The sequence below is a fragment of the Lepisosteus oculatus genome, chromosome 3 (assembly GCF_040954835.1).
Source record: "Lepisosteus oculatus isolate fLepOcu1 chromosome 3, fLepOcu1.hap2, whole genome shotgun sequence".
Lineage (NCBI taxonomy): Eukaryota > Metazoa > Chordata > Actinopteri > Semionotiformes > Lepisosteidae > Lepisosteus > Lepisosteus oculatus.
The window spans coordinates 24248000-24273121 of record NC_090698.1 but is presented as its reverse complement, the minus strand read 5'-3'; the positions used below and the strand labels follow the sequence as shown (position 1 = coordinate 24273121).

General features: G+C 34.7%; 1 protein-coding gene across 1 annotated transcript in view; it reads right to left on the bottom strand.

The window, feature by feature from the left end:
• The window catches only part of map1b (microtubule-associated protein 1B), a 54096-nt gene that overhangs the window by 14266 nt on the left and 14708 nt on the right, over window positions 1-25122 (bottom strand). The window contains exon 3 of the mRNA XM_006627167.3: window positions 1509-1591. Coding sequence (XP_006627230.2) covers window positions 1509-1591 — 83 coding nt within the window. The remainder of the gene's footprint in view (window positions 1-1508; window positions 1592-25122) is intronic.

The following is a 25122-nucleotide window of genomic DNA, read 5'->3' as shown; positions in this document are numbered from 1 at the left end:
TGTCGATACATGTTTATCCTAACTCTTTAATGCTTCATGAGCCACACAGGCACCATGAACAGCCAATGGGAAATTTTCCAGGGGTCGATTGTTTCCCTTATAAATAAACTGATTTATGCAGGACATGAGAGTTTTTAGGTCAATTTGGTGCATGTTATAGCATTTTTCTACAATAATTTAAATGGTGGTATTGGAATTATCCTCACTTCTGTTTCTCAAATGAGAGATACGCATTGCTAGAACTAGTCTTCTCTACCCACTTGTTTGGTCACAGCCCCTGATAGGGCATAACTACACGGGCCTACTGTACATATTGGCTCTATAGATCTGTCTTTCACAGGAGCAATGCCTAATGAGGGCTAGGTTAATATCAAAGTTTTCATTTTGTTTTCTATACGTTAATTGTATTATAATAAATTACTTTGGAATAAAAGGCATGAAAACATTTTTCCTCAAAGAAGAGTTCTGGAAATGTATAGAACTACATGCCAAATCAATAAATTAAAAACACATTTACAATAAACTTCATTTAATATCATATTAATTAAAAAGTGATACAATTGACATTTAAAATGTCTGTTTGATATGTCTGTTGATATCAATAGCTGTCTGAACACCTGCCTGTGGTTTTTTACTTTGATACTTTATACACAAAGCGGAATTAGAAGTCTTTTCGGATAGTTGTACTGTCTACTGTCATGATGAAATCTTATCTTAGAAATTCATAAATCACATCAAAGGTAGCTACAGTAGATATCTGAAAGGGTAATAGCAAATTGCAATTCATTGAAAATCTGGGAAAACCTTTAAAAATAACCCTAGATGATATGTGTTTTAACATCTTTTTCTTTTAACAGCTTTTACCATCCAAGTATACAAGATAAACATGATTATATTGCTAATTTGTTATCTACCCATAGGAATATAATAAATGTTACAGGTGACAGGCTGCACCTTTGTCCATCTTAATCTTCTGGTTGCAAATGAGGCAGAAAGACTGATCAGAATTACCTTTTTTTTGCTCTAATGCCTGTACAGTATGCTCATCCCTTTTAAGCCTAATGGGAAATTGCTACAAAGCTTGAGGATACATTAGTCATTCCCCTTCTCATAATCTGAGTAGAACCAACACGTTACGTTGTGCTTCCCTTTTCAGGCTTTTATGAAGAAATGGAAGATATAGCTCCCCTGTGACAGTCGCCAATTAAGACCGTCAGATCAAAAGATGAGGACGATGTTGTAAATGATGTATCTTATTCTATATTTAAATCTATTCCAGATTTTAACATGATATATTTGTGAGTTCCATTCAATACACAGTGATTCATTGGCAAAGTAAAATTATTACTCCAAAAAAGTCTTACATATTAAAGAAATCCTCATCATGGTACACTCATTCATATTGTTTGGTGACTGTGGAACACACTTGTATAGGACATGCAAAGATGAGGAAATAGCCTGAACTGGTGCGCATTCAAAATGTAGGAGCTTTCAAACAAACCACTTACCTCAGTGCTGACTGCATCATCTGAGGGATTGATGAGAACAACAGTTTCCAGAACATTGCTTTTGTGGTGTAGGATTTTTTGACCTTGAAAAGTGATAAACAGCAGAATTAGACAAAAGGAACTTATTCTGGGGAAAACGTCAACAGCTAAAAACATGTTTATGTTATATTATGTACATGGTGTTAGGTATTCTAAGACAGATAAAATGTATTGTGAACGCGACAGTGAAATTGGTTTTATGGCTATACATACTTAAAAAGGTCATAAAATTAAGTTTAGAAGTTAGAGGAATGGGAAACCTGTTATTTCATTTGAAACTAAAATGGTGGTTTTGATATGAGTGTATTTTCAGAATGCATAAATGAATCTGCTCAGAATGTTATTATGTACTGTATGGATGATTAATATAGTGGTACTGTTACCCCTTAAAATCCTTCTGTTTTTTAACGATACTTGCAAAGGGCGGAACTTTAGTTTCATACAGTAGCTTCATTTTGCTCTGCTAAAACAATGGGGCCCTGCAATGGGAATTATACAACACCAATCAAGGTGTGAAAAACACTTTTTAATTAGAAATATTGGCAAATAAACTTTACAGTGATAATGTGGAACTGGGAGGATAACTGCAGGTACCACGTGGCTTGTTTTTTATGACTAATTACACAAATCAATTTAGAATCAGTTTAGAACAGTACAATACATCAGTATTATGAAAAATATTTTTTAAATACCAGACTGAAACAACTGCACTATACATTTGGCAGAGATACAGTTCTGTGAAATCGTACGGTTTTAAGTTCTGTTATAATTTCTTATTGTCCTTAGCCTACACCATGTTACTGTAAATTGATGTTTTTAAATAGCCGGTACTTTCTTCTGTTATTCTAAGAATAAGTGTTTCTGTTTTCATAACAAAAACATTCTTTCAACAGCCTAATACGAATGTTTTTTAATGAAGATCACATTGCTACAGTACAGTCTGCCACAATTAGCTTATCTTTACCGTTTCTGAACATTATTCTAAATTCTATGATTTATTGTAACTTTTCTGCTTTGTGCCAATGTGCCTCATGAAATTGTTCAAATAAGGAGCTTATTGCTGTATATATAAAGTCGTTTCTCCCTGAAAAGTAATAAAAAACAACATTTATTTTTGATTTCTATGCAATATAATATTTCCAAGAAGTACAGCGGACAGCATATGGCAATAAGCCTTTATTGCCAGCGCTGTTTCATACAGCTGATCAATAAAAAGTGAACTGTCAGCAGTCTGCAGCCCCAGGAGTCCTCCACATACATTATTCTTGATGTGCACATCCAATTACTTGCTGCCTAATGGAGTTGCCACCAGCCGGCCATCACTCCATGAAACAGTCGTGTTAGAGAAAAGCACTGAAAAGAGACTGCTTTATACAGGCCCTCTAATCTCTTCTTTAACACTTTGCCTGCCAGGAACAGTTGTTCTGAAGCCATTATACTGATATGCATTTATGTTACCAATTTAATAATTGTTTTATTCTTTGTGCAGATTCAACACTAATGGCATTTGTTTTTGAAACAGAATGCTAAGTACTTTATTCTGCATGGCCATGTTCCAATGTTCCAATGTTCCAATCGACACTGCTATCATACACATCCATCTTTTCTTTGTTGCAAAAAGAGCTCACATCTTTTGCCCACCACTTAACTATTATTTTTTAAACATACTGTAATCTTAAATCTTCAATTTTATTAAACACCTTGTGTCTATAAACAACAGCAAAATCTGAAAACAATATATTGGTAAAACATTCCTTAATCGAAGTGATGGTATTTCTAGTTTTATATATATAAAACAAGTATCTTCTGAATTACGCAATAAAGCAGATATGAAACAATAGAACAATACATGCAGCACGCCTGTGTTAATTCAATTTCCTAAGGTGCATTCATAAATGTATAGATTCCCTATCTATACAAACAGCACATGTCTTTTCTATTAGGTGTATCTTAAAATAAAAGATTTTTACCTGATTTTTGGTAAAAACAGAAAATCATGATGAATGACTTCTACTATAACAAAATCTTTTTGTTTTCTAAAAGTGAACACCATTACTTTAAAAGACAAGTCTTACTTAAAAAGACAGACTTTCAGAAAGTATCTATGCACCTCTTCTGATCTTGAATGCATATTCTAGGACTTGTTGAATCATTCAGATTCCCTGAAGAATATTCATTAAGTGCCCTGGGAGATGGCCTGGGAGATTTCACTAACAGGCTTATGGATAATTTACTCTTACTCTTGGCTTTTCTTTGGCAGGTGTTCTGCAAAAAGAACACAATGGATGCAGAGTGAAGCTCCTATGATATACTTTAAAGAGCAGGTTTTTTATTGGGATTGTCATTACATAAGATTGTTGTTGCACATTTAAAATTCTCATAAAGCTGTGGTAAACTTTTTGTAATTACAGTCCATCCATAACCATTTTCTGAAATGCAATGGTTTTCGTGGAATGTTCATCTGTTGTTTGGAGGTGGCAAAAAGGAAACTATACATAATTGCTAATGAAAGATGAAGGGAACAGAATACCATATGCACCATTATTCCTCTTACTAAGTAAATGACTTAATATTAGACTTTATGAAGTCTTTACACAAACCATTTTGGCCCTGTAAAAACAAACTAAAAAGGAATGTATAACCAGCCTTTTTTCTGTGATCATGTAATAAAGGATGTGATCAAGTTAGTAATACTCATCACATTAAAAATTAGGGCCACATGACCTATTTTCATTTGTAACATTTAGCTCTTACCTAATCTGTGAGCTACCGTACAGTCTGTGCCCTGTTTGCAGAATCTGCAAAAATAATCTATCTGATACCTACATGAAAGCAAGGACAGTGGCACAACCCTAGTGGCTTCACTTAAATGAGGCACAAGTTCAGGTTAAGAAAACTGGCAAATTGGTTCACCTACACTATTATGATATATACAGATTTTTTTCCAGAGAATATTATGCTCATTGAACTATGGAGTAAATTAATAAAAGTGTTTTCTTCTGATGCATGGAAATCACAGAACGCAGCAAAAGGAACATTATACATGCTAGGGTGACCAGTCAACGCTGCAGTTATAAAACAATTAAATGCCATATAAAGCGCTGAATATCCATGCCTTTACTTTTTAACCACAGAGGATCCTACTTTCCACACATATCTGGATCTGTTGAACAACGTGTGAATCTGCTGAAGATCTCCAGTTTAACTCCAGATCTCTTTAACTTGTCTCAGTATTCCAATTGCTGACAGAGCTGATTGACCCACACTTTTCAGCGCTTTGCTGAAAATCACTGTAAAAACATTGCTTGATAACGTCTTCCACACTGTACACCCCTCACACACAAAGATTTCCAAACTCCTTACTATCATCCATGGAAATATGTTCTACTACATCAAGATCAGGTTGTGCAACATACTCTGTAATAACTTCAGAGCTTTAGGTAATTTCTCACTTCTCCCTGAAAATGTTTCTAGCAGCGCCAGGATGAGATGAAATCCTTTTGTGGAAGAGCTACAGAAAATTATACTTGAAGTTCTTGCTTTATCCGTCATGAAACCTGAAGAGGAAACTGTACTGCAATCTTTGACATAGAATGATATTAAAAGTACAGTAGATTTTTAAATGGCACATCCACCAGTCTAACTTGATTCATGTCATAATTATGGAAAACGTGCTTTAATAAAGTAATTTAAAATATCTCTTCAATAATTACATCACAGCCAACAAAAGGTATATTGTGGTACAATAGTTTGGAATCACTCATAAATATTCAAGTACGGTATTCTTCTATTAGGCTAGCAAAGACAGCTATTCAGTTAATGCAAATATTGGATTTCAGGGGAGACATTTACTTAGAACATACGCACCAGACATCCTGGAGAACTGATTTACTTCCCTGAAAAATATATCTCCCTGTAGATATATAATATACAAGCTTAATACTGTATAGTAATTTCCTCTGTTATTTTTACTCAGCATTTCTGAATTGCTGTATATTTATATTTGTTTAAATTTATCATCTTATGTTTTGTGTTCTGTCATATCTTACAGAGAACACAGGTTTCAGATAATGTGCAATGCCCCCAGTTATCTCAAATCTAATATACTGTAATCACATCTGTCGTTATATACAAATTGATGTATTACAGAAAGTCCAGACTTGTCTGACTCAAGAGGATAGCTAGGCCTATTCCAATTCTGAAAGGTAGGAGCTGTGGTGACAGATTGAAAGAACAAAATCATTTTTAGCCCCTGCAGACATTGGCTGAAGGCAGTTCTCCAAAACAAATTAGATTGATTCTAGGTTTTTAATTTCATATGTATCCATCCATTTTGTTTCTTTTAGTCACTTGAATCTTTGCCTTTTACACAGGGTTTTTTGTTGGTATTTGTTTAGGAAGTCATGTTGTTAAATCCACGTAACCTGTATCTTCCTGTAGGTCATGATTATCATCCTCAGACAATGAGCCACAGGGCCTTTTTCCCAGTAGTCATTACTACAGCTTTGACACAGAGAGAACATTTTTATCAGCAATGAGATTTTCCTATCCTAATCTGTGCGAAAATGTAAAGTGATGTAGGCAAATCTTCATGAGAGAAGAGACCATTCTGCCTGTCTAAAAAATCAAAGTTAATAAACACTGCCTGTTTGATCTCCACCACAAGTAAATTAGCTGACACTGGATAATGGTATTTTTAAAGCCTAAGAATCAATAGCTTTCAAGCCCAATGTATTTTCTCTTCAAGCCTTCTGCTTGCAATCTTTGGTAAATAGTCCTTTGTGACAAGAAAAACGTAATTTCTTCCTCAATATCGATATTACTTAAGGAGTCTAATTATTATTTCTGTTTTCACCATCTTATTTTTCTTATTCGTATTTGTGTCTAACTCAGGTGAATAAATGAACAAAGTAGAAGAATCAGTTGCCATGGAAATGGAGATGATATTGTGAAGATTCTCAATGAACTAAATAAAAAATGAAAATTTAGCTACCCAACAGGCTAAATATTAGTGAGGCTGGGTAGGCTAAAGTTTCCCAGGGTGCCCTCATAGCAGTATTCATTACTGACCTCATAATAGTCACCTGTGAGCTTAAGCTGTTATGTGTATGAATGGCTAATTTATTTAAAATGGAATAGATGTGGATTTCCCCATTGCCTACATTGAGTACATTCTTTATAGATAATGAGAGCATCATTCTGGCAAATGGTTAGTGCACCTCAAAACAATAAATGAATAAAAACAAATACTTAACTTTTGGCAATATCAGGTTTTTCCCTTTGTTATTAAGAGTTGAGGGAAACTCCAATTATTTGGCTGTTGCCCAGACGCAGTAATTGTTTTTGTGTAAGTGGCCCGAAATGACATGTTAAGGCTATTGAAAAAATGTTATCCCTCCACTTGAAAGCATGGCTTTAGACAAACATAAATCATGAAAAAAAGAAAAACAAAACAAGTGTTTGCACACAGAGGACTGAGTGGTCACTTTTAATTTATGGTACTTGTGCCACATCAGAAAAGCCTATGAGCTAAGCAAAGGTTCCCTTTTTCTAAGTTCATACAAATACAAGAACCAAAAAAATAAAGATTATGCTTTAAACAACATTTATACTGTTCAAACATTAAGTTGCTTTTCTTCGATTAGCAGCTGCAGTGGGCATTTCTGAAAAGGCACAGAGCACCACATAGCTGATTATGGTGGGAGGTAAATTTGTGTAACACAATACTCTTAAGGCTGCAATTGAAGCTAACAATCCAGCTATCGCAGCACTGATGAAATCCCCAATTTCCTATTTCAAAGGTGTTCACATTTGTCTTACTGTAACTGACCCCTTCTCCTGAACTGCTCAATGAAACACTTTATACAACACTAAGCAGAAATAACTACTAAGAGCACCCATAATCAAAAATCATAAATGAATCAAGAAGAAACTGCATAACGTTATTTTGTCAAAAGTTTAATAACAAAACTTTGTTGTTACTGTATGTACTCTAGTGCTCATTGTAAGAATACAAGAAGAGGTGAGATGTTCAGTATAGTGGAGGTTTACAATGTCCTGCTGAGGTGGATGACAAAGGTGGATACATTGGTTGCACAAGCACAAGATTGATAACATGAAGGAAATATCAATGTTCAATGTTTTTTTCTAAAAGTCACTGTTGTTGGTGCTAAGACAAAGCAAAAAGGCACCGATTGCACTGGAACTTTTGTAAATGGTTTTATAAGCAAGATCTTGAAGATAACGGGAATTATTATTGAAAGAACTACCTTAATTAGTTTACAATTTCATGGTCTTGTGTACGTTATGTTCTTCAGCACAATGTTGGATAATTTTGAAATACAAGTATACATTTGTCTCTCAGAAGTCCAGCACATGACTGCAAGCTAGTTTCCGTCCCTGAATCCAGTTTCAAGCCATCTGACTCACAGGTGACTACAGGGAAAGGGGTTTCATGTCAGAAATCAAGAGCCAAAATTAAGTCATAATTTTTATGGAAAGTCATTCATAAAAATCCACTTATGCTCAAACAATCTTCACTCTGTAGAAGGGACTGAAACATTGTTAGTTATATTTGAAGATTTGATTTTCCTTGGAAATGTGTTTGTAACACTTTTAAATGCATATTTCTTGTTTGGTTTTCTAACTGCATGAATAGGTTGACTTCCCCTCTTTATCTTTTTTATAAAAACACAACCTTAAACGGCTAAGTAAAAAAATTAAAAATAATGTTGCTCACAATATTCATGATAATAGGATATATTCCCTTTAACAGAATTTTTACAGCATTAAACCAAAACGAAAAGAAAATATTGAAGCACAATATACCACAACAGTAATGGAAAGAACTATCTACTTAAAATTCAATAGAGAAAATCCCATTAAGAAACAAATGGACTGTAAAATGCCTTAGTTTAGCATAAGGTTCAATAAACAGTTTTAATAAACCAATTTATTCTTTGAACTTAAAGTTTTCTTTTACACACTAGGTGGACTGCATGTACAGCAACAGAAGTAGTCAACGAAATTGGTATCTTATATTTCCCAGAAACAGCATTTGATGAAATTTAATGAAATTCACTTTCACCTCAGACTCTGTTTAAGGCCTGTTAAAGTATAGAAGGATGGGTTCTTAGAGAACTTGCCATTTTTCTCACCACTTCCTTCTCTTCTTTTAGGCAACAATTCTTTAGTGCTGAATCTGCGAATCAGCTGTTGTAGTGAAGTGTACCTGTAGAAAACATCTGCTGTCTTAATCCTTTATTAGGGACAATGCTTTTTACAGGAGCCAAAATGTTCAGTGGATTCTACGCCACAGCCTGCTACACTGAGATGTATAAAAAACTGAAGAGTCTAACTGAACAACTGAGGTTGATTTACAACAATTGTACTTCTTGACACTGTTATAGGGATTGAGGCTTTTTATTATATACAGAAGAAAGATAATATTATTAACTAGTGAAGGAGAGTCTTCTGAGTTTAGAAGATCTGAGACCTACAACCTACAGAAGGAAAAGTAATGTGATATACAGTATACTACGTATGTTACTATCTGGGACATTACAGAACAGGGGTACATAAACATGGTATGAATAGGGTATTCCAAAAGCAAAACTAACATAAAGATATAAAGTGTTGACAGGAAAATAACAACAGAGTTCATAATTATTGTTCTCATAGGAGAGTACGTTTACAGTCTGAGCTTTAAATTTGTATTCCAGAAGTGTTTTTCTTTCCAGAGGTTCATTTCAAGGATACATGACTGAAAAATTTAGCACACAAGTGTAGCCCATATTAAATTTGTCTGTAAGAAAGCCAATCCTTTTCTGAATCACTTCCATTTTCTGTATAAAAGAATATATGACATTAATAGCCTTGGTAATGAAGCTAATACAATATGGAGTATTTCACAGAATGCTGTATATTACTTTTCTATTTCTTGCCTATAAGAAATGAACACCAGACCTACATTCATTAAAAATAATTTTAAAGGAGCTTTTCCAAAAAGTGATACAAATAAAGAATGTGGGGCCTGATTTAATTCAAGCAAAGAGGGTAAGGTGGTGTGGATCAAAGATGCAATTTACATATAAATGTTAAAACAAAAAGGTTTAAACAGCCTTGAAGATACCTGACAGATAAAAGATTTATCTGTATCACAGCTTCTTAGAGTAGAATGGAGTACAAAATAAATAATTTATCGGTGTTTTCTACAGTATCAATATACAAAAAATCTAATTTATTCTTAAACTGCATTGTGATCATTGTTTCATTTATTATAAAAAAATTAGACTCAGGTTAAGGAAAATAATTAGATATACCCTGTAGAATAAGCCTTGCAGGTAAAAGTCTTTGAATTGTTTATATGCAAAAGAAATAGCATAGAAAGACTGAGTTTATTAAAGACTGAGATTATTTTCTTTCTAAATTTATTTCTGCGATTCCCCAAATAAAATAATCCTTTTGAGGAATTTGTTCCCTGCCCTGGGGCATTGTAGGTGGTACTTACTAACAGCGTACGTTTTTTTATGTCTCCAAATGAATATGTTTTGCTCTTACAAAAATGAATGGCATCCATAAGAGTTGTTACAAACAAGAGGAGGATATTAGGCCGATCTAGTCAGGCTTGGTAGTTTGCAGATAATTGATCCAAGGATCTCATCCAGCTGTTTTGTGAAGGAAGCAAGGGTATCAGATTTATCGGCATGGCTGGGAAAATTGTTCCACACTTCCACACCCCTTTGGTTTTCAGTTTTAAATGCACTTGATGTTGTTGGCAAAGGCAGAAACACAAAAGCAAACCCATTACGATGTGCTGCTGTTCTCCTTCCTGCAATCTTGACAAAGAAGATTATCAACCTAAGAGCCACAAAAGTCTCATGTCTGAATTAAAAATGACATTGTTGAGCTAAAACACCGTTTTTGGATTGGTAATTTCAAAACACGTACTTCAATTATTTGTTAAAAGCATTATCCCATGCTTTACATTTCAGTAATTATGACCATCAATAATGTGGGAATTTCCTAAGTATTTTGAAAATCTCATGATATTTCATGTCAATAAAAAGCTCTGTGACATTAAAGGAAACAAATACCTTACAGATGGACTGAGGAACCCTGCAGTCTTTACCTCTATAGATCTTTTTCTTCTTTGCTGATTCTGAAAAAAGAGAAACCTTCTTTTTCAATCTAACTGTTATGGTGCCAAACTTGCTTTTGCAAACTTTATCATCTATCTTCCTCCCTTTTGTCTATCTAGCACTCTGATAACATTTTGCACAGTGGATGTTCAATATCACTCGAGCCTCTGTCCATACTGTTCAAATCTCATAGTGCAGAGGATGAGCTCATAACTTTTTCTTGTTTTGGACAGTGTCGCCTGACAGCAGCTCCCAGATGACTTTTTGTCTTGGGTTTCCCTAGTTCCCATCTGCCTGGCTGTGTGTGCCCAGGTCATCTGCCTGGCTGTGTGTGGCCAGGTTATCGGCCTTGCTTTCCAATGGCTGGGTTCTGTCAGATATGACTGTTAGGAAAGCTTTGAGGACATCAACTAGGACCTGTCCATGTTGCACTTGTTATATGGGTTTCTTAATAACAAAAAAAATCAGTCAATGTATCTTTTATATACCTGGAAGGTACTGTGTGACAAACCAGAGATAAACATGTTCAGTCTAGCTAGTGAAACTTCAAAGGCTGTTTTCATGACATGAAAGAAATGATGGAGATTTTTATTATTTAGAAATGTAAGTTCTTTTAGTAGAAGGCACAACAGCAATAAAGGATATGTGGTGCATATATTGTGTTTTAATTTAACCCATCAGTTTTTTAAAATAACATAAGAACATATAGCATACAGTATATGCAGAACATAAAAGGAACTACTTCAACACTTAGGTGTTTTGTTTTAAAATTGTAGTATGAAAAACAGGATTGATAAATTTATAGTGTATGAATGTACTACGTGAAAAAATGCATGAGGAACAAAAAAGAAAGAAAAAAAAGGATATAACACCTTTCTACAGCATGCCATAACTGAAAAGTTCAAGATTTTAAAAACCTTGATCACAAATTATAAATGCTTTATGTTGTATTCTGCAAGAACAAAGGAAATTAAATTATTATGGAGGAGCCATTCACTACTACAACAAAAGGTTTATCTTAATCTAAATCCAAATACTACAGCTACTGATGACAGGGGTCTTTTTACATCCATGACAGTTACTTCCTAGTACAATTTCTTAGATTATGACAAGATATGTTTGCCTTTTGTACTTAAAATGAGAATACTAATTATCACCTGTCGGTTATTCATGTACAAATGTGATTCCAAGTGCCTACTGCCAGCAGGATACTGGATTCAGATCCACAGGGTGTGCCCACTGTACGTGCATGCGATCAGGCTGCCTGTCCACAGGGAAAAAACTCACTGTGTAACACAGTCTGCGGTTGCTAAGAGAATAACATCCCCCAATAAACAGCTGCATGTGATTACAATGAGAAATCCAATCATCTAAAATGGGAGAAACCCCTAGTGTTTTCTCTTTATTTTCTGTCACAAAGGCATGATGTATGTTCTTCAAACTTATCCATGATAAATGTGCCTTATATTGTAACTCTTTAAAAAATGACCTGAGTTTGCCTAATCTCTGACACCTGGAAAGGGTCTTTACATATTCCCGAATAATCAGTTATATAACAATAACACAAATATACCAGCTAACTGAATTACAACTCAGCCAGTCTAGAAACCCCACAGGAGAGCAGCCACACTTGTCTGTGAAATCCTAGTTCCATATCACATTTCTTCACCACTGTAGTTTCTGATCCATTGTCCCAGGACATGATAATGTTAACATGAATTGCAAAGCTGGATTGCACAGACTAATGAGATCTCTTTCCCAGCCCCCCCACCACTCCCCAACCCCGGCACAATGCAAGACATCTATCTAGCCACACTGCCATCACGGCAGCAGTTGTACAGTGGGACTAATTGTGGCCCTAATTTTAACAGGTTCGAAGGTACTCATTCTTTATCTCACTTCAAGTAAAGTTATAAACAGCCAAAGCAGGAATGAGGCTTTCCATTAACCCCTCCCCTTCCGTTCCCTTGATTTAAGTATGATACTGACTAGGCAGTGAAAAATATAAGTCTACTCGTCCTTGGGGGTTTACTCTTTTACAACCTACAGTAGTCACTTTTATTGCATTAAAAATGAATTAGCCTAATGAATTTTTAAAACAAAGCAGGAAGGAATTAGAAAGAACTGTATGTTGCGCAATAGAAGTAAATAGGCCCTTTTAACTCATTTCAAATAGAAAAAAAAGTGGTGTCAGCTGTTAGACGCCAGTAGTGTTTTTTTTTATTTATAAGTGGTAGTTAAAGCTTTCATGTTGTTTTGATGAAGTGTACTCTCCAATAATATCTGCTCTGTAAAATCATGCCCATATTATAAGGTTGGGTATTTTTTAAAAAACTGTGCCCCATTCACTTCATTCTTTATATTTGTTCTTTAACTAATTCTTACCTCAGTATAATTAGCATTTCAAACATCTTCATTGTTTTCTTAGTTCTTTCAAATTCAGGTTAATATATGTTTTGTCTAATGAAAGAACAAAAACCAGACAGGAAAGTTTAATGTTTATCATAGTTAATGTATTTTGAAGGATGCAGGTATTCATTTAACACAGGTCATTTGCCAGCAATCTGACACATTATGAATGGTCATCAATCAAAAATGTCTTCTTTAGCTCCTATAACTGGGGAATTTCTACATCATACCTCATTAAGGGTGAACATATTTGAGATAAAACACATCACTATTTCAAAAATGTCTATAAATGTATTATTAACATCCATTATACTTTTGGGTGGATTCAACATTGAACAAACCCAGTAGCCACAGGAAAAATGAGTAAACTATTGCAAGTGAACGATCTGCACATCACAGTTCACTTTTCTAAAATAAAAGAAACACGGTATCTCTCTTGGCACAATATGAACAGTTCTAGGGGCAAGGAATTGTAAACATTTCATGTATGTTTTTCATGAAATCAAAATAAAACATTTGAAAAAAAGACATTTCCTTTTACAGAGAAAATAATATCAGACTTTTCTAAGGTAAACAACGTTGCAAACAACAATTTGAGAAGAAAGAAATACATTAAATATCGATCAGAATACAGAAGCTCATACGTTATTTCATTATATTCACCATTGTTTTTTTGTGATTTTATAAAGTGGCATAATTTACAGTAAGTATATTAAAAGTGATTCTAGCACTTCCAAAGAATTAAGGTTAATCTAACTGATTGCAGCAGTTCTGACAGAATGACATTCAGACTATAAATGACACAGTGCCATCTTTAAATAACCAAATAAAATTGGATTTCCTTTTTCAGTCTGGCTAGTCTGTGGAAATGGCCCAGGGCTTTTATACTGCACTTATGAACTTTCCAAAAATGGCAGACAATTGGAAATACTTTGTATCATAAATACCTCTATGATGAATGAGCGGCCGTTTTACGCTCCAAATTTTGACAGCTGGAGAAATTTAAGTGAGGTCTTATTTCAAACTGCAGTGAACCTAGTTTAAACTGCAATTTGGGGTTCCTTTGTTCACATTGAACCTGCTTCTGTCTGGGATGAATAAATCCATATGCACACCACAGCCATCTGCCACTTATCACTAATGGCATCACTTACAGTAGTTCCCTTTTTGTCAGAAAAGATTGCTCTATTGGAAGGACAGTAACCCAGGCTCCCAGTCGTCAAAGACGTGTTCAAACTCATGGTAATGAGTTCTCTGGGATTTGTTTGGAATGAATATAGTCATGTCTATCTCTAACATTGATAGAGTCTAGTTCTTTTTCCTTTCAACTTACTAGAATGCTTTGGCCATAAAACCACACACCTATACCCAGTATCTTTATTAACAGTTTTCCATTACTGCCTTTGCAAAGCTATACAATTTCTGCACATTATTAAATGTGTTCTGTCAGTTAAGACAATTTTCTGATTTGTTACATTAGTCTGTCTTTATACAGTAGTTCCTTCTTTCCACAAAGACAGCCAGAGCTAACCTGAGCTCCTACATTTACAGTATACTTGTATATTTCCAATGGCTCAGCATCGAAGAAATACAGGCCAATAAACAGCAAGTGTTTGCTGGTCAAGTGAGTTCTTCTTCAAGATACATGATACATTGTTTGCATTGCACTTGAGAATGAAACAAAAGGATGGATAGCTACAACAAGCCTAAAGTAAAGTCTAAAGTAGTACACATTTAGAAGAGGGTACATATTGAACTGATAAGTGTGACTTGTGAACTATCTGAGCTAAAGCTTGCATTGTGTTTATAACACAAATGAGTTCTTCCCCATGCAATAAGAAACTTAAAAAAGAAATGCCCATCTTTTACCTGGCATTATTTCAGGATTAACGTGAAGCACCATGAAACTTTGTTTTGGAATGAAAACCTTTGGGACGATCAGTGATTATCAGATAGTGTTAATGTTTCATTATCGTAGGAACTTTTTTCACGTCAAGCCAAGTGATGGGAAAATTCGATACTTTATCAGAGAATAGAACAGAAAGCAGAGCAGGAAAAACATGATTAATTTGCTGATCGTGTTTAGCATAAGAATGATTTTCCACTTCAACAAGGAATTATAGCTCATTTGGCTAATTTAACAGCACATCATGTGGAAGATTGATCATTCATTAATACCTTTGTAAACAGATCACCCTGAGGTCTTTTCAGTTACTCTTCTGAATATTTCAGACAACATTTGGATGTAAACATGAACATACTGTAAATATGTTTATACCTTTACCAACCACTTAAAATGTTATGACAAACTGTTACAATATACATTAAATGTGTTCGTCTTGTTCCTTTGAGCAAATCCCCACCCCAGCTTACTGTGGCTCTTCTTGTGCCTGTGAGCTCCAATTCATTGTGTGAAAAGCACAATCATGGCATTTAAACGTGTCTCAGTATCTCTTCATATTCCACTGTCATTATACAGCACAGTGCTGTTACATTAATGCATGAATACCATATACTGTATGAGCATAGCACCATATTTAAGTGTCAGTCCTTGGAACAGTATGAAAATTACTGACTGGAGCCCTCATCAGTCATTTGCTATGATAAACTGATGTGTTCATACTGGGATTGCCAAAAGAGATGGATACTGAAATGTGTCTTGAAAAGAATCAGTTTTGTTTTGAAATGAGCATGAGAAGTGTGTTTTGGTATGTGATATAAACTGTACTCTAAAGACTTCCCTAGGTTCTGAAGGAACAGATAACACCGTATGAAAGAACAAGAAATGTTATGAACAGATACAAGTTATTCGGTTCTCAATGCTTATCTAATCTGAAAATGTCTTAATTCTCACAGTGCCTGTAGGGCTTCCCACCAGGGCAGAACTCTGTCTCATGTACTTTGAGTAAATAAAAGTAGCTAATATAAGTGGAGATAGGTAAACATTAAATAAACATGATTATATTTTAGCCTTTTTTTTAGCCTTTAGTTTTTCCCTCTATAATAATTCATTATGAACATGTCTTCTTTAGAAAAGAGAACAGTGCACTCAGAAAATTGCAAAACTCATCTACAAGTACTTATATAATGATATTACTAGTATAATTATTGTGGTCATAGTGAGCATTGTTCTATCATTTACTATATTAACCGAACTCTAGGTGTTCTGATTACTTTTGCAATCTACCAATATTGTATTTTACTGGAACTCATAGAAACATTGGTTTCTTCAGTATTGTAATTTGTTGGGAACCCAGAAAGATAAAAAATGTATAAGATATTTATAAGATACCATAGGCAACTGAAAGATCAATTTCTTACAGCTGTAAAAGGATTTTAACTGTATTTCATGTTACAAAATCGACAACAATGTGGATCAAACAATGTGCAGTTAGGACATGATTACATGGTTATTCATTACAGATTTATCATTAAAAGGATGATCATGAGACAAAACGGTTCCTATTATTTCCTTAGGAAACTCAGTCAAGACAAACAACAGACAGCAAAGCAGGGATGGTAGAGTGTAAAACAAGCTATCCTGCCATACCGTTAAAGATGATGCTCTGGCTCGTTTCAGGAAATGGCTGGATAAGATCCTTGAATCAATTAACAGCTAAAAACTGAATGAGCTGGATTGGCTGAATGGCTTCCTCTCACTTGTGCTCTACATACGTAATACAAAGCACTGATAGCAATTAAAAGTTCTGAGATATATTTTCTAGTTCAGATTTTCAATTAATACACACACTGTAAAATTGTATATATAGGGAGAGAACATGTTGGGATCAGGAAAAATAACACAAACAATACAAACACTTAATTTTCTTCACTTAAAAAGCAGCAGCACACAAGCTGGTCAGAACTGTACTATACCACCTCTTTTCTCTATGAGAAAATCCAAAACTCAATTTAATAAGCCTGATGCAATGAAGTATTACATTATGCTAGTGACTGCCTTTTCTTATTGCCCTTGAGCAAAACAAGATGTCACTGTGAGCAACAGCAATAGCTTTACATGAGCCAAACTCACTGATCATTTCTTATGAACAGGTCATATTAGTGTTATACTTATATCCCGGGAAAGGAAAAATGTGGTATAGACTCAAACCACAACCAGATACAACTGGACACAAACGCTAAAGTTTAAAATGAGAAAAATCTTCACTTGCCATCAAATCTCATCACACCTTGTACACTACTTATAAGACCACTCTAAAAGGCATTTGTTTTGAATCTACTATTTTAAAGATCTTTGTAGTTTAGTCTTCCGTTTAGAAGTATTTCAGAGCTGCTTGGACAGACAACCCAGGCAAAAAAAGCCACAGAAGAGTTGCATATCCTCTTGCAGATCTGTTTTGGCTAAGCACAGCATAATGCTGTTAATATCCTGAAACCTAACAATTAGTAGTATGGTTTAAGTGCTTTAAGAAATAATGTCACAGGACAATGCACCATACAAGACTACAGCAAACCAGTGGCTAAATGCTGTGGACTAAGTCATGATGCCACATGCTATGTTGTAAAATTACCTCCAGGTTTTGGCAGTAAGATTAAGCAGCAGCGGTTTGGCATTTTCTGCCAGGTCTTTGCTATGGCTTCCAATAAATAATATGATGTATCAGTTTTAAAATTAAAAAATGTTTCAGTCAAGCATTAAAAATGGAGATGTGTGTTAAATTCTGGAGTCACCAATGTGACATGTTTTATGTGATCAGGTAAGAGACATTCTTTGTGTTCATCATAAACCCATGTATAGGCAATTACAAAATACATTAAATAACTTTATAGTTATTCAGGCAAAGTAAACATATACCATTTTGCTGTGAAATGACACAGAATTTAAGAACAATTGCCGTAAATGGCTTCTTATCTACTGTAAGTGAGATGCATATTCACTTTACTGTACAGTATGTCTCAACCAACTGCCTAGTCTTAGATTTAAAGAGGCTACATGTACAAAAGAAATAGTCTATAATTTAAATATCAAAGTATAAGCTTCCAAAGTTATTTGGAAAAATTGATTTCTGAAGTCTATTTACTGCCTGCAAAAGATTAAATTACACACGTTTGCAGAAACTGTTGTAATCATAATGAAAAAAAACAGGCTTTAACATTACATGGTAGAGATCCCTAATGAATCGGTACTCTAAATGTTATCAAGATGTAGATTTCAGACCTCTGGTATTCAAAACCACTTCCTATGTGAAGTCAGGAGGCAAGAACAGCAACTGAAACTAATCTGTACAAGAGCTTATTATGACCTTATGGAAAAATCTATAGTACAGTACATTAGCAATACTGTATTTCCTTTGGGTTCACTTTCAGTTAGTGATTCTTTGGCTGCAAGCAAGTCAGCATTGTAATTAGTAATTGGTGACAAAAAAATGTTCTGGTCTTTCCTTGTTTTAGCTTTGCGTGTATTGATTCTTTTTGACAACTAAATTCTTTTTCCTCAGGAATTAAGAGCCTTGCCAGCAATAGCAGCAATAAAATCCAGATTGCAGAATCTTCTAACAGAAAGTTATTTGATTCAAAATTAAAATTACCACTGATTAATATTTCCTGCATATATGTATTTTCGGCTGACCTGGTATTTTTCTGTCCTTCTGCTTTATGATTTTATAGAATTGGACTCCAAAGCAGGTTTCCTGAAACTAGCCTTAACACGATAGCTCACTTTACACTTTTCTAAGCTTTAAAAAAAGAAAATGCAGAATTAGAAAATAAGATCAAAGTATGATATAATTGAGCAGAATTGTTTGTGTTCTAACGAAGAAGGAAAACACATCATTACATTACTGGATTCCAGGGCTGTTGCTACCGGGTAAATGGTACAGTACTTATTTAATACTATATTACTGTTTTGCAGCTAGAAAGGGTCTGTATACTTAAGTTGTAACACCTCTTCTAAGAGGAATTGGATGGTTCTTGGTTTCTCTCCATTTTAACACACATTACTTCTGTGGTCTCACCTTACACTACAGTACTTCTTTTCTTGGTGCTGGAAGAAAGACAAAATCCAACTGCTTTACCTGATCCCTTATGTTATGATATATTGGTGCCATCAACATGTTTTCACACATACAACTGTTTCTGAAGCACACACTTTTATACTTGAAAATAAGTTCAGTTGGACATTTTAATGGAGAAATTTGAGAGCACAACAACTGTGGCTTATCTGGGATTTGAACTCACAACTTCCCAGTTGCACAGAGTAACTACCCTAGGTACAGCTACACAGGTTCCACATTACAACAAAATGGTTGAATAAGCAGGAAAAGAGGATTTAGTTTTCATTTCAGGATGTAAGATGCGACTTAGAATTTTTAACCCAACGGTCACTTTTGAAATTATTGTTCTGATAACAAGACATACATTCTTAAATTGACATTTAATTGTATTAATTTAATTTTATTAAACTGACTCCCGAAAGTTCTTTGAGAAGCTCATTATAAAATGATGCCTCACACATCAAAGCTGAATAGAATTGATTGGTTTGCCCTCACACCTTTCTGTAACCTTATAGAATTCCTGTCTGCTAACCTTCTCCCATCTCATAACTGCAGAAAAATCAATAAACAGATAAAATCCCACTGACACACCCTGACACAGGAATGTCCTATGCACACTAATGGCAATGACAGTACCATTATTTCTGTTTAATCCATATGTCTGCATTTTAGTGGAAATTCCATTCGAATTTAATCTGATTTTTAAAATTCAAGGGAAAAAAAGCATGGCATATTCAGTATTATATTTGCTTTGCTAGTGAAAGAAAAGCAAAAGCAATTCTATGAATTGGCTACATTACTCTGCTCTGCTCCCCACTGATAGCTGATGTGTGGTGAGCGTTCTGGCTCACTATGGCTGCCGTCGCAACATCCAGGTTGATGCTGCACATTGGTGGTGGTGGAAGGGAGTCCCCATTACCTGTAAAGCGCTTTGAGTGGAGTGTCCAGAAAAGCGCTATATAAGTGTAAGCAATTATTATTATTATTATTATTATTATTATTATTATTATTATTATTATTATTATAAAAGTATCTGTATAAGTATCTCATCTTCAAGATAAATCATACCTGATGCTTTTCACAATTTGTGGGCATACCATTATCCCAACATATTGAGAATAGAAGTCACCAGTTCTTAGCTGTGTTGTAACTCAAATCAGATTAACTAGCTTCCCATAATCATTAGGAGACTAATGACATTCACAGTGCATCAGAGCTTGTGTGCAAATATCTGCAAAGAGGAAACCAGCAATAAAGGTGACAAAGGAGGCAAATGACTTTTATCTGAAGGGCTGAAGGTCAAAGAATACATTACCATTTTCTCTTGTCAGCCTAAAGGCTAATCGAAAGGCTGTGTACTTATCTTTAAATAGCCACAGATTTTTCCCTCAAGTCACATTAAAGGATGGGGACTAGTAATGAGGATTCTCCAAATGGAAGTATTACCACCATAACACTGATTACACTAATCAAAGTCATCATCCAATTAAAACTTACCTGATCTTATCAGAAATTAGGGGATTTTATTAAAGGATAAAGGCAAGCTGTACACACTTTTTTTCATCACACATTTTGCCATATTAGGGTTATTATTCAACTAATTCAACTTCATGTTTTAAAATACCATAAGCGATAGTATGCAATTGTTTCACAAGTAAATGAACAATAAAAAATATTTTCATCAGTCATATATTTGAAATGTTACTGCTATAGGAAGATAATTAGCATTAACACATTATAATGTGCAAACTCCATAGCAAGCTCATTTCTTCAAAACCTTAGTCTTCGTCAAACTAATTTTCCAGCCTGAAAATTTCTTCCATTTCCAATCTGAGAGTTCTGTAATGCAATCAGCATTAAAAAGAAATGATGTCATCGAACATCTGCTAGAAGAGAGTATTCTGTCTTCACTAAGAATATTTTATTTCATCATTATTAGATGATGATATTTCCAGCCAGAGAGGACAGGAAACAGACACAGGAAGCTTTGCATGGTTAATCCTGAGATGAAAAGTACACATTCTCTTGTGGTATTTTAAAAGTGAAAGTCCACAGCTTCATCTGCCTTCCTATAATGCTTCTGCTTTGCTATATTCTGAATTGCACAGCCGTTCTCCACAGCCACTTAATCTCCATAGCCGCTGGATACTGGTACTGTATATTGGTGAAATGTGACATAACTTGTCTATTAGGAACACATTGAACTAAGTAAGACACACGGCTGCTGTTAGCACAGCTGATGTCAGACTCATGAAAGAACACCACCATAGGCTACCATCCAATAGTCCATAGTAATTTTCCAAGAAATATTTCATTCAAATCAAGTAACTCATTTTTCAAAATATAGTTTTTTTTGCTGTTTTTCACCCTAGCAAGTTATCACAACTTATATCAAGATAAATCAGTTCCTGCATTGTGTGGTTGCATTACAATTTTGGGGGGGATGAGTCAAACCACACTAGGTGATTCCATACCTTTGGACTCCTAAAATGCGTATTTATTCTGAGTAATCCCATATTGCACATTTAATGAGCGTCCTAAACAGTAAGTAAACCACTACTTTAACAAAAAATAGTGATCTTAAACACAAAACTAATGGCTTACAAAGTAAATTATTTAGGGCAATATTTTAGAAAACATTAAGCTTTATCACTCATTTGTCAATGAAGTGTTACATTTTTTACTGTTTAGATTGTTGAAAAGCCCCAAGATAATTATAAGGCTAGTCATTTATCACAGCATATTCCAAAAAGGTTATAAATTGTATGTGACCTCTGACATTGTAACAGATAGTGCTAACTGTCATGGAGCAGAACCAGAAAAGGAAACATAATCAGTTAAACTGGACTCTTGTGCAAATTGCCTGGCAATGATGACTTGCTATGCAAAAGAAACAACTTGTGCTGTTATTAAAGTTATTTCTACCTATATTTTAGAGTTGAAAAAACAATTTTCTTATTTCTTTCCCTATAGAAATATTTGCTCATAAATGCAATGACTTTAATGATTGAATGTATTTCAATCACTGCCTTTAAGTGTGTGTGTTATGCAGCTGTCTAATGGACAAGGTCACGAGCTTTGATTAATGCTTCCACGTTTTGTATTGGGGGATCACATTGTGACACATTTGCTTTCATTACAGTATACAGTATGTGTCACAGTTTAAGATTATAAGCTTTTTAGAATGATAATGTGTTTATATAACATATTTTTATTAAGATATACTGTTTTCCAAATAAAGAGCACAGTTAATACCAGATACAATTCAATATACGTGTATTAAATTACTCATTGATCCCTTCAGAAACAAAGTATTAAGAATTAGGTTTACAGAAAAAAAAATGTTTCTTGCTTCTAATGGCAGGATTAAATTGACACACTGTGTCCAGCAAGGAGACCTTCTCATGTTGGAGCAGTTGCATCATCTGTTAGACTTGCCCGGAGAACTCCCTAGAGTCACGGATAAATGCCAGCTTTCCTTTGGGAGGCTAAATGCTTCAGCTCAATGTACACTTCAGGTGCCATTAGGATGTGATCAACTGGCTGGCATGTGCCCTGAGCTCTTTCATTTCAACGAAAGCTCTCTGACTAAGCCACCTGTTACATACCTGTTACAATACCATAAGAAAATGTGGAGTTTTCTTCTCAGGATTAACCATGTAAAGATTCCTGCGTCTGTTTCCTGTTCTCTCTGGCTTTGAAGTTATTAACTCTGAAGCTTTAAGATACTGTAGATAGTACTGACATGCCACTGTACAGTATGACAGGCTGTGATTATCCTAGTCCCATGGCACAGCAACACTACTTATCTTTGTGTCACTTAAGTGAACGATTACTCTAGCAATGTTAAAAAAATGTTCCATGTCCTCCCTAAATAAGGCTGTTTGAGGTTAACTCTTTCAATTTCTTGACAAAATTAGTTTTGGCAAACATCCTGATTTTCAACTGACCTTAAAAATTGTGCTGCCAAGACAGCTCATCACAGATTTTTATTTTTTTATCTAACACTTTAATGCACAGGGTATTGGTGCATAAAAGGGTTTTATAACCCCTTATAAAAAATGTCTGCTGCCCACTGGCAAGTGTATGAGTTACTGTACATCATTGAATGCACAAAGAAAGGCTTTATTGTGAAAGATACACTGCAAAATTTGTAATCAAAAGAGACACTCACAACTCACCTTTAATGCACATTTTACTTCCATTCTACTAGGATCTTGTATTTAATGTTTTTTTGGGTTTCTGAATATCTATTTCTATTCTCTAAATGAGACATCTAAGGTTAGAATTTGGGAAAGGACAATAGATTAGGATGAATGTTAACATGTTCACTTAGAAATAGGATTACACTGCCAGTCTTTGAGGGCCAAGGTCTTGAAGGTGCTTTTAGATGTATTTATTCCTACTATATATAGTCAGAAAATATAGTGGCACCTATAGGTATTATAACACTCTTCCTATTCATCAATCACAACTTCAACAGCATATCCGTTCATAATAAAATCTGACTGAACATACTGATCACGTTTTCAAGAACAATCACGTTTTCTTTTAATTTCTTATGAAAGTGTTGTCAGAAGATCCTTTAAAAATGTGTTTAATGGAAACCATAACCTTGATAATGTTGCATTTATGCTGTTTCAGAAGCAGATCAATAGTATACAGACATGTACTGTATAAGGATCACTTTTTCCACTATCATACAAGATATTGTAGCTGTGACATTAAGAAAAAATCTACACCCAAATTCAGGGTTTCGCTAAGAAATGAATTGATAAAATGGACATGACCAGATGTGTTCAATGGTACCCAACAGGAAAATAGCTGGTATGGGTACTTATTTGAACAAAAAAACGTCTTTGTTACCCTCAGGCTTAAGTCACAACGCCTGTCAGAAGGGGCGGATTATGGCTTTTCTGTTTACACAACTTGTTCTTTGCTTTGATACAGACAACAGATGTACTGTACACTGACATCCACAAATATAGCATTTACTGAGTAGTGTTAGAATAAAAAAAAAATCCTAACATTAGACACAGTGTATCTATGTATCATCAGAACAATAATTTTGGTCTGTCTTCCTGCAGAGTCAGCCAGTTTCAGACAAAGGCAAACAGACTCCTGCTCTAATTACAGAGCTGCTCCTCTGCGGTACGTCGCAAGGCAACTGTTTTCACTGGGGAGTCTTCAAGGACAAAAGCAGCCAACCAAAAATCCCTAATGAAATGTTTAAAAAAAGAGTGAAACACACTCACACATACACCACAGCAAGGAAAAGCGAGGATTTTAGAGGATTGCTTTTAGGAACTTAAAATTCATGCAGAAAAAGAAGCTCCCACATTTTTTTATTTACAGTTCATAGAATGACCTCACAAATTAGACAAATTAGACTTCTTAGATTTTCCCTTGTATTCCTAAAAGCAATACCCTGTTTACCCAATGCAGTATTGCAAATAGCATGGTCTATATCTTTATGAAGCAGCAATTATCCTTCCTTTTATTGTTTAATAATTTTCATAGTTTACCTTAACAAATAAGATTATTGAGCCTTGCGAATACTATGTATTACATTTATTATTACACTACATTTCTGGCCATTACTAAAACAGTAAGGAATCATACAAAATAACATACAGATAAATCTGGAATCAAGAGGTACAATGGTATATTTCCATCCATCCATTTTCTAACATCTTCATCCACTTCTGTGTTGCAGGGGAGTCAGTGTACTTAATATAATGAAATCACACTTTGATCACATAACTAATACTTCTAGTTTTGTATTTCAAGTTAGTGGAATAGAAGCATAGTGATTTGTATTTCTGCCACTGTTCTGGGTTTACTTTCAACTTCAGAAGTATGTATGGAGTCTGCATGTTCCCTTCAGAAGTATGTATGGAGAGTGCATGTTCCCCCACACCAGAGTTTTCATGATTGCAGCACAACCAGAACTGCCTATATACGTAGTATTATAGAGAAACAGAACCTATGTGACCTTTCTGATATTCTGAT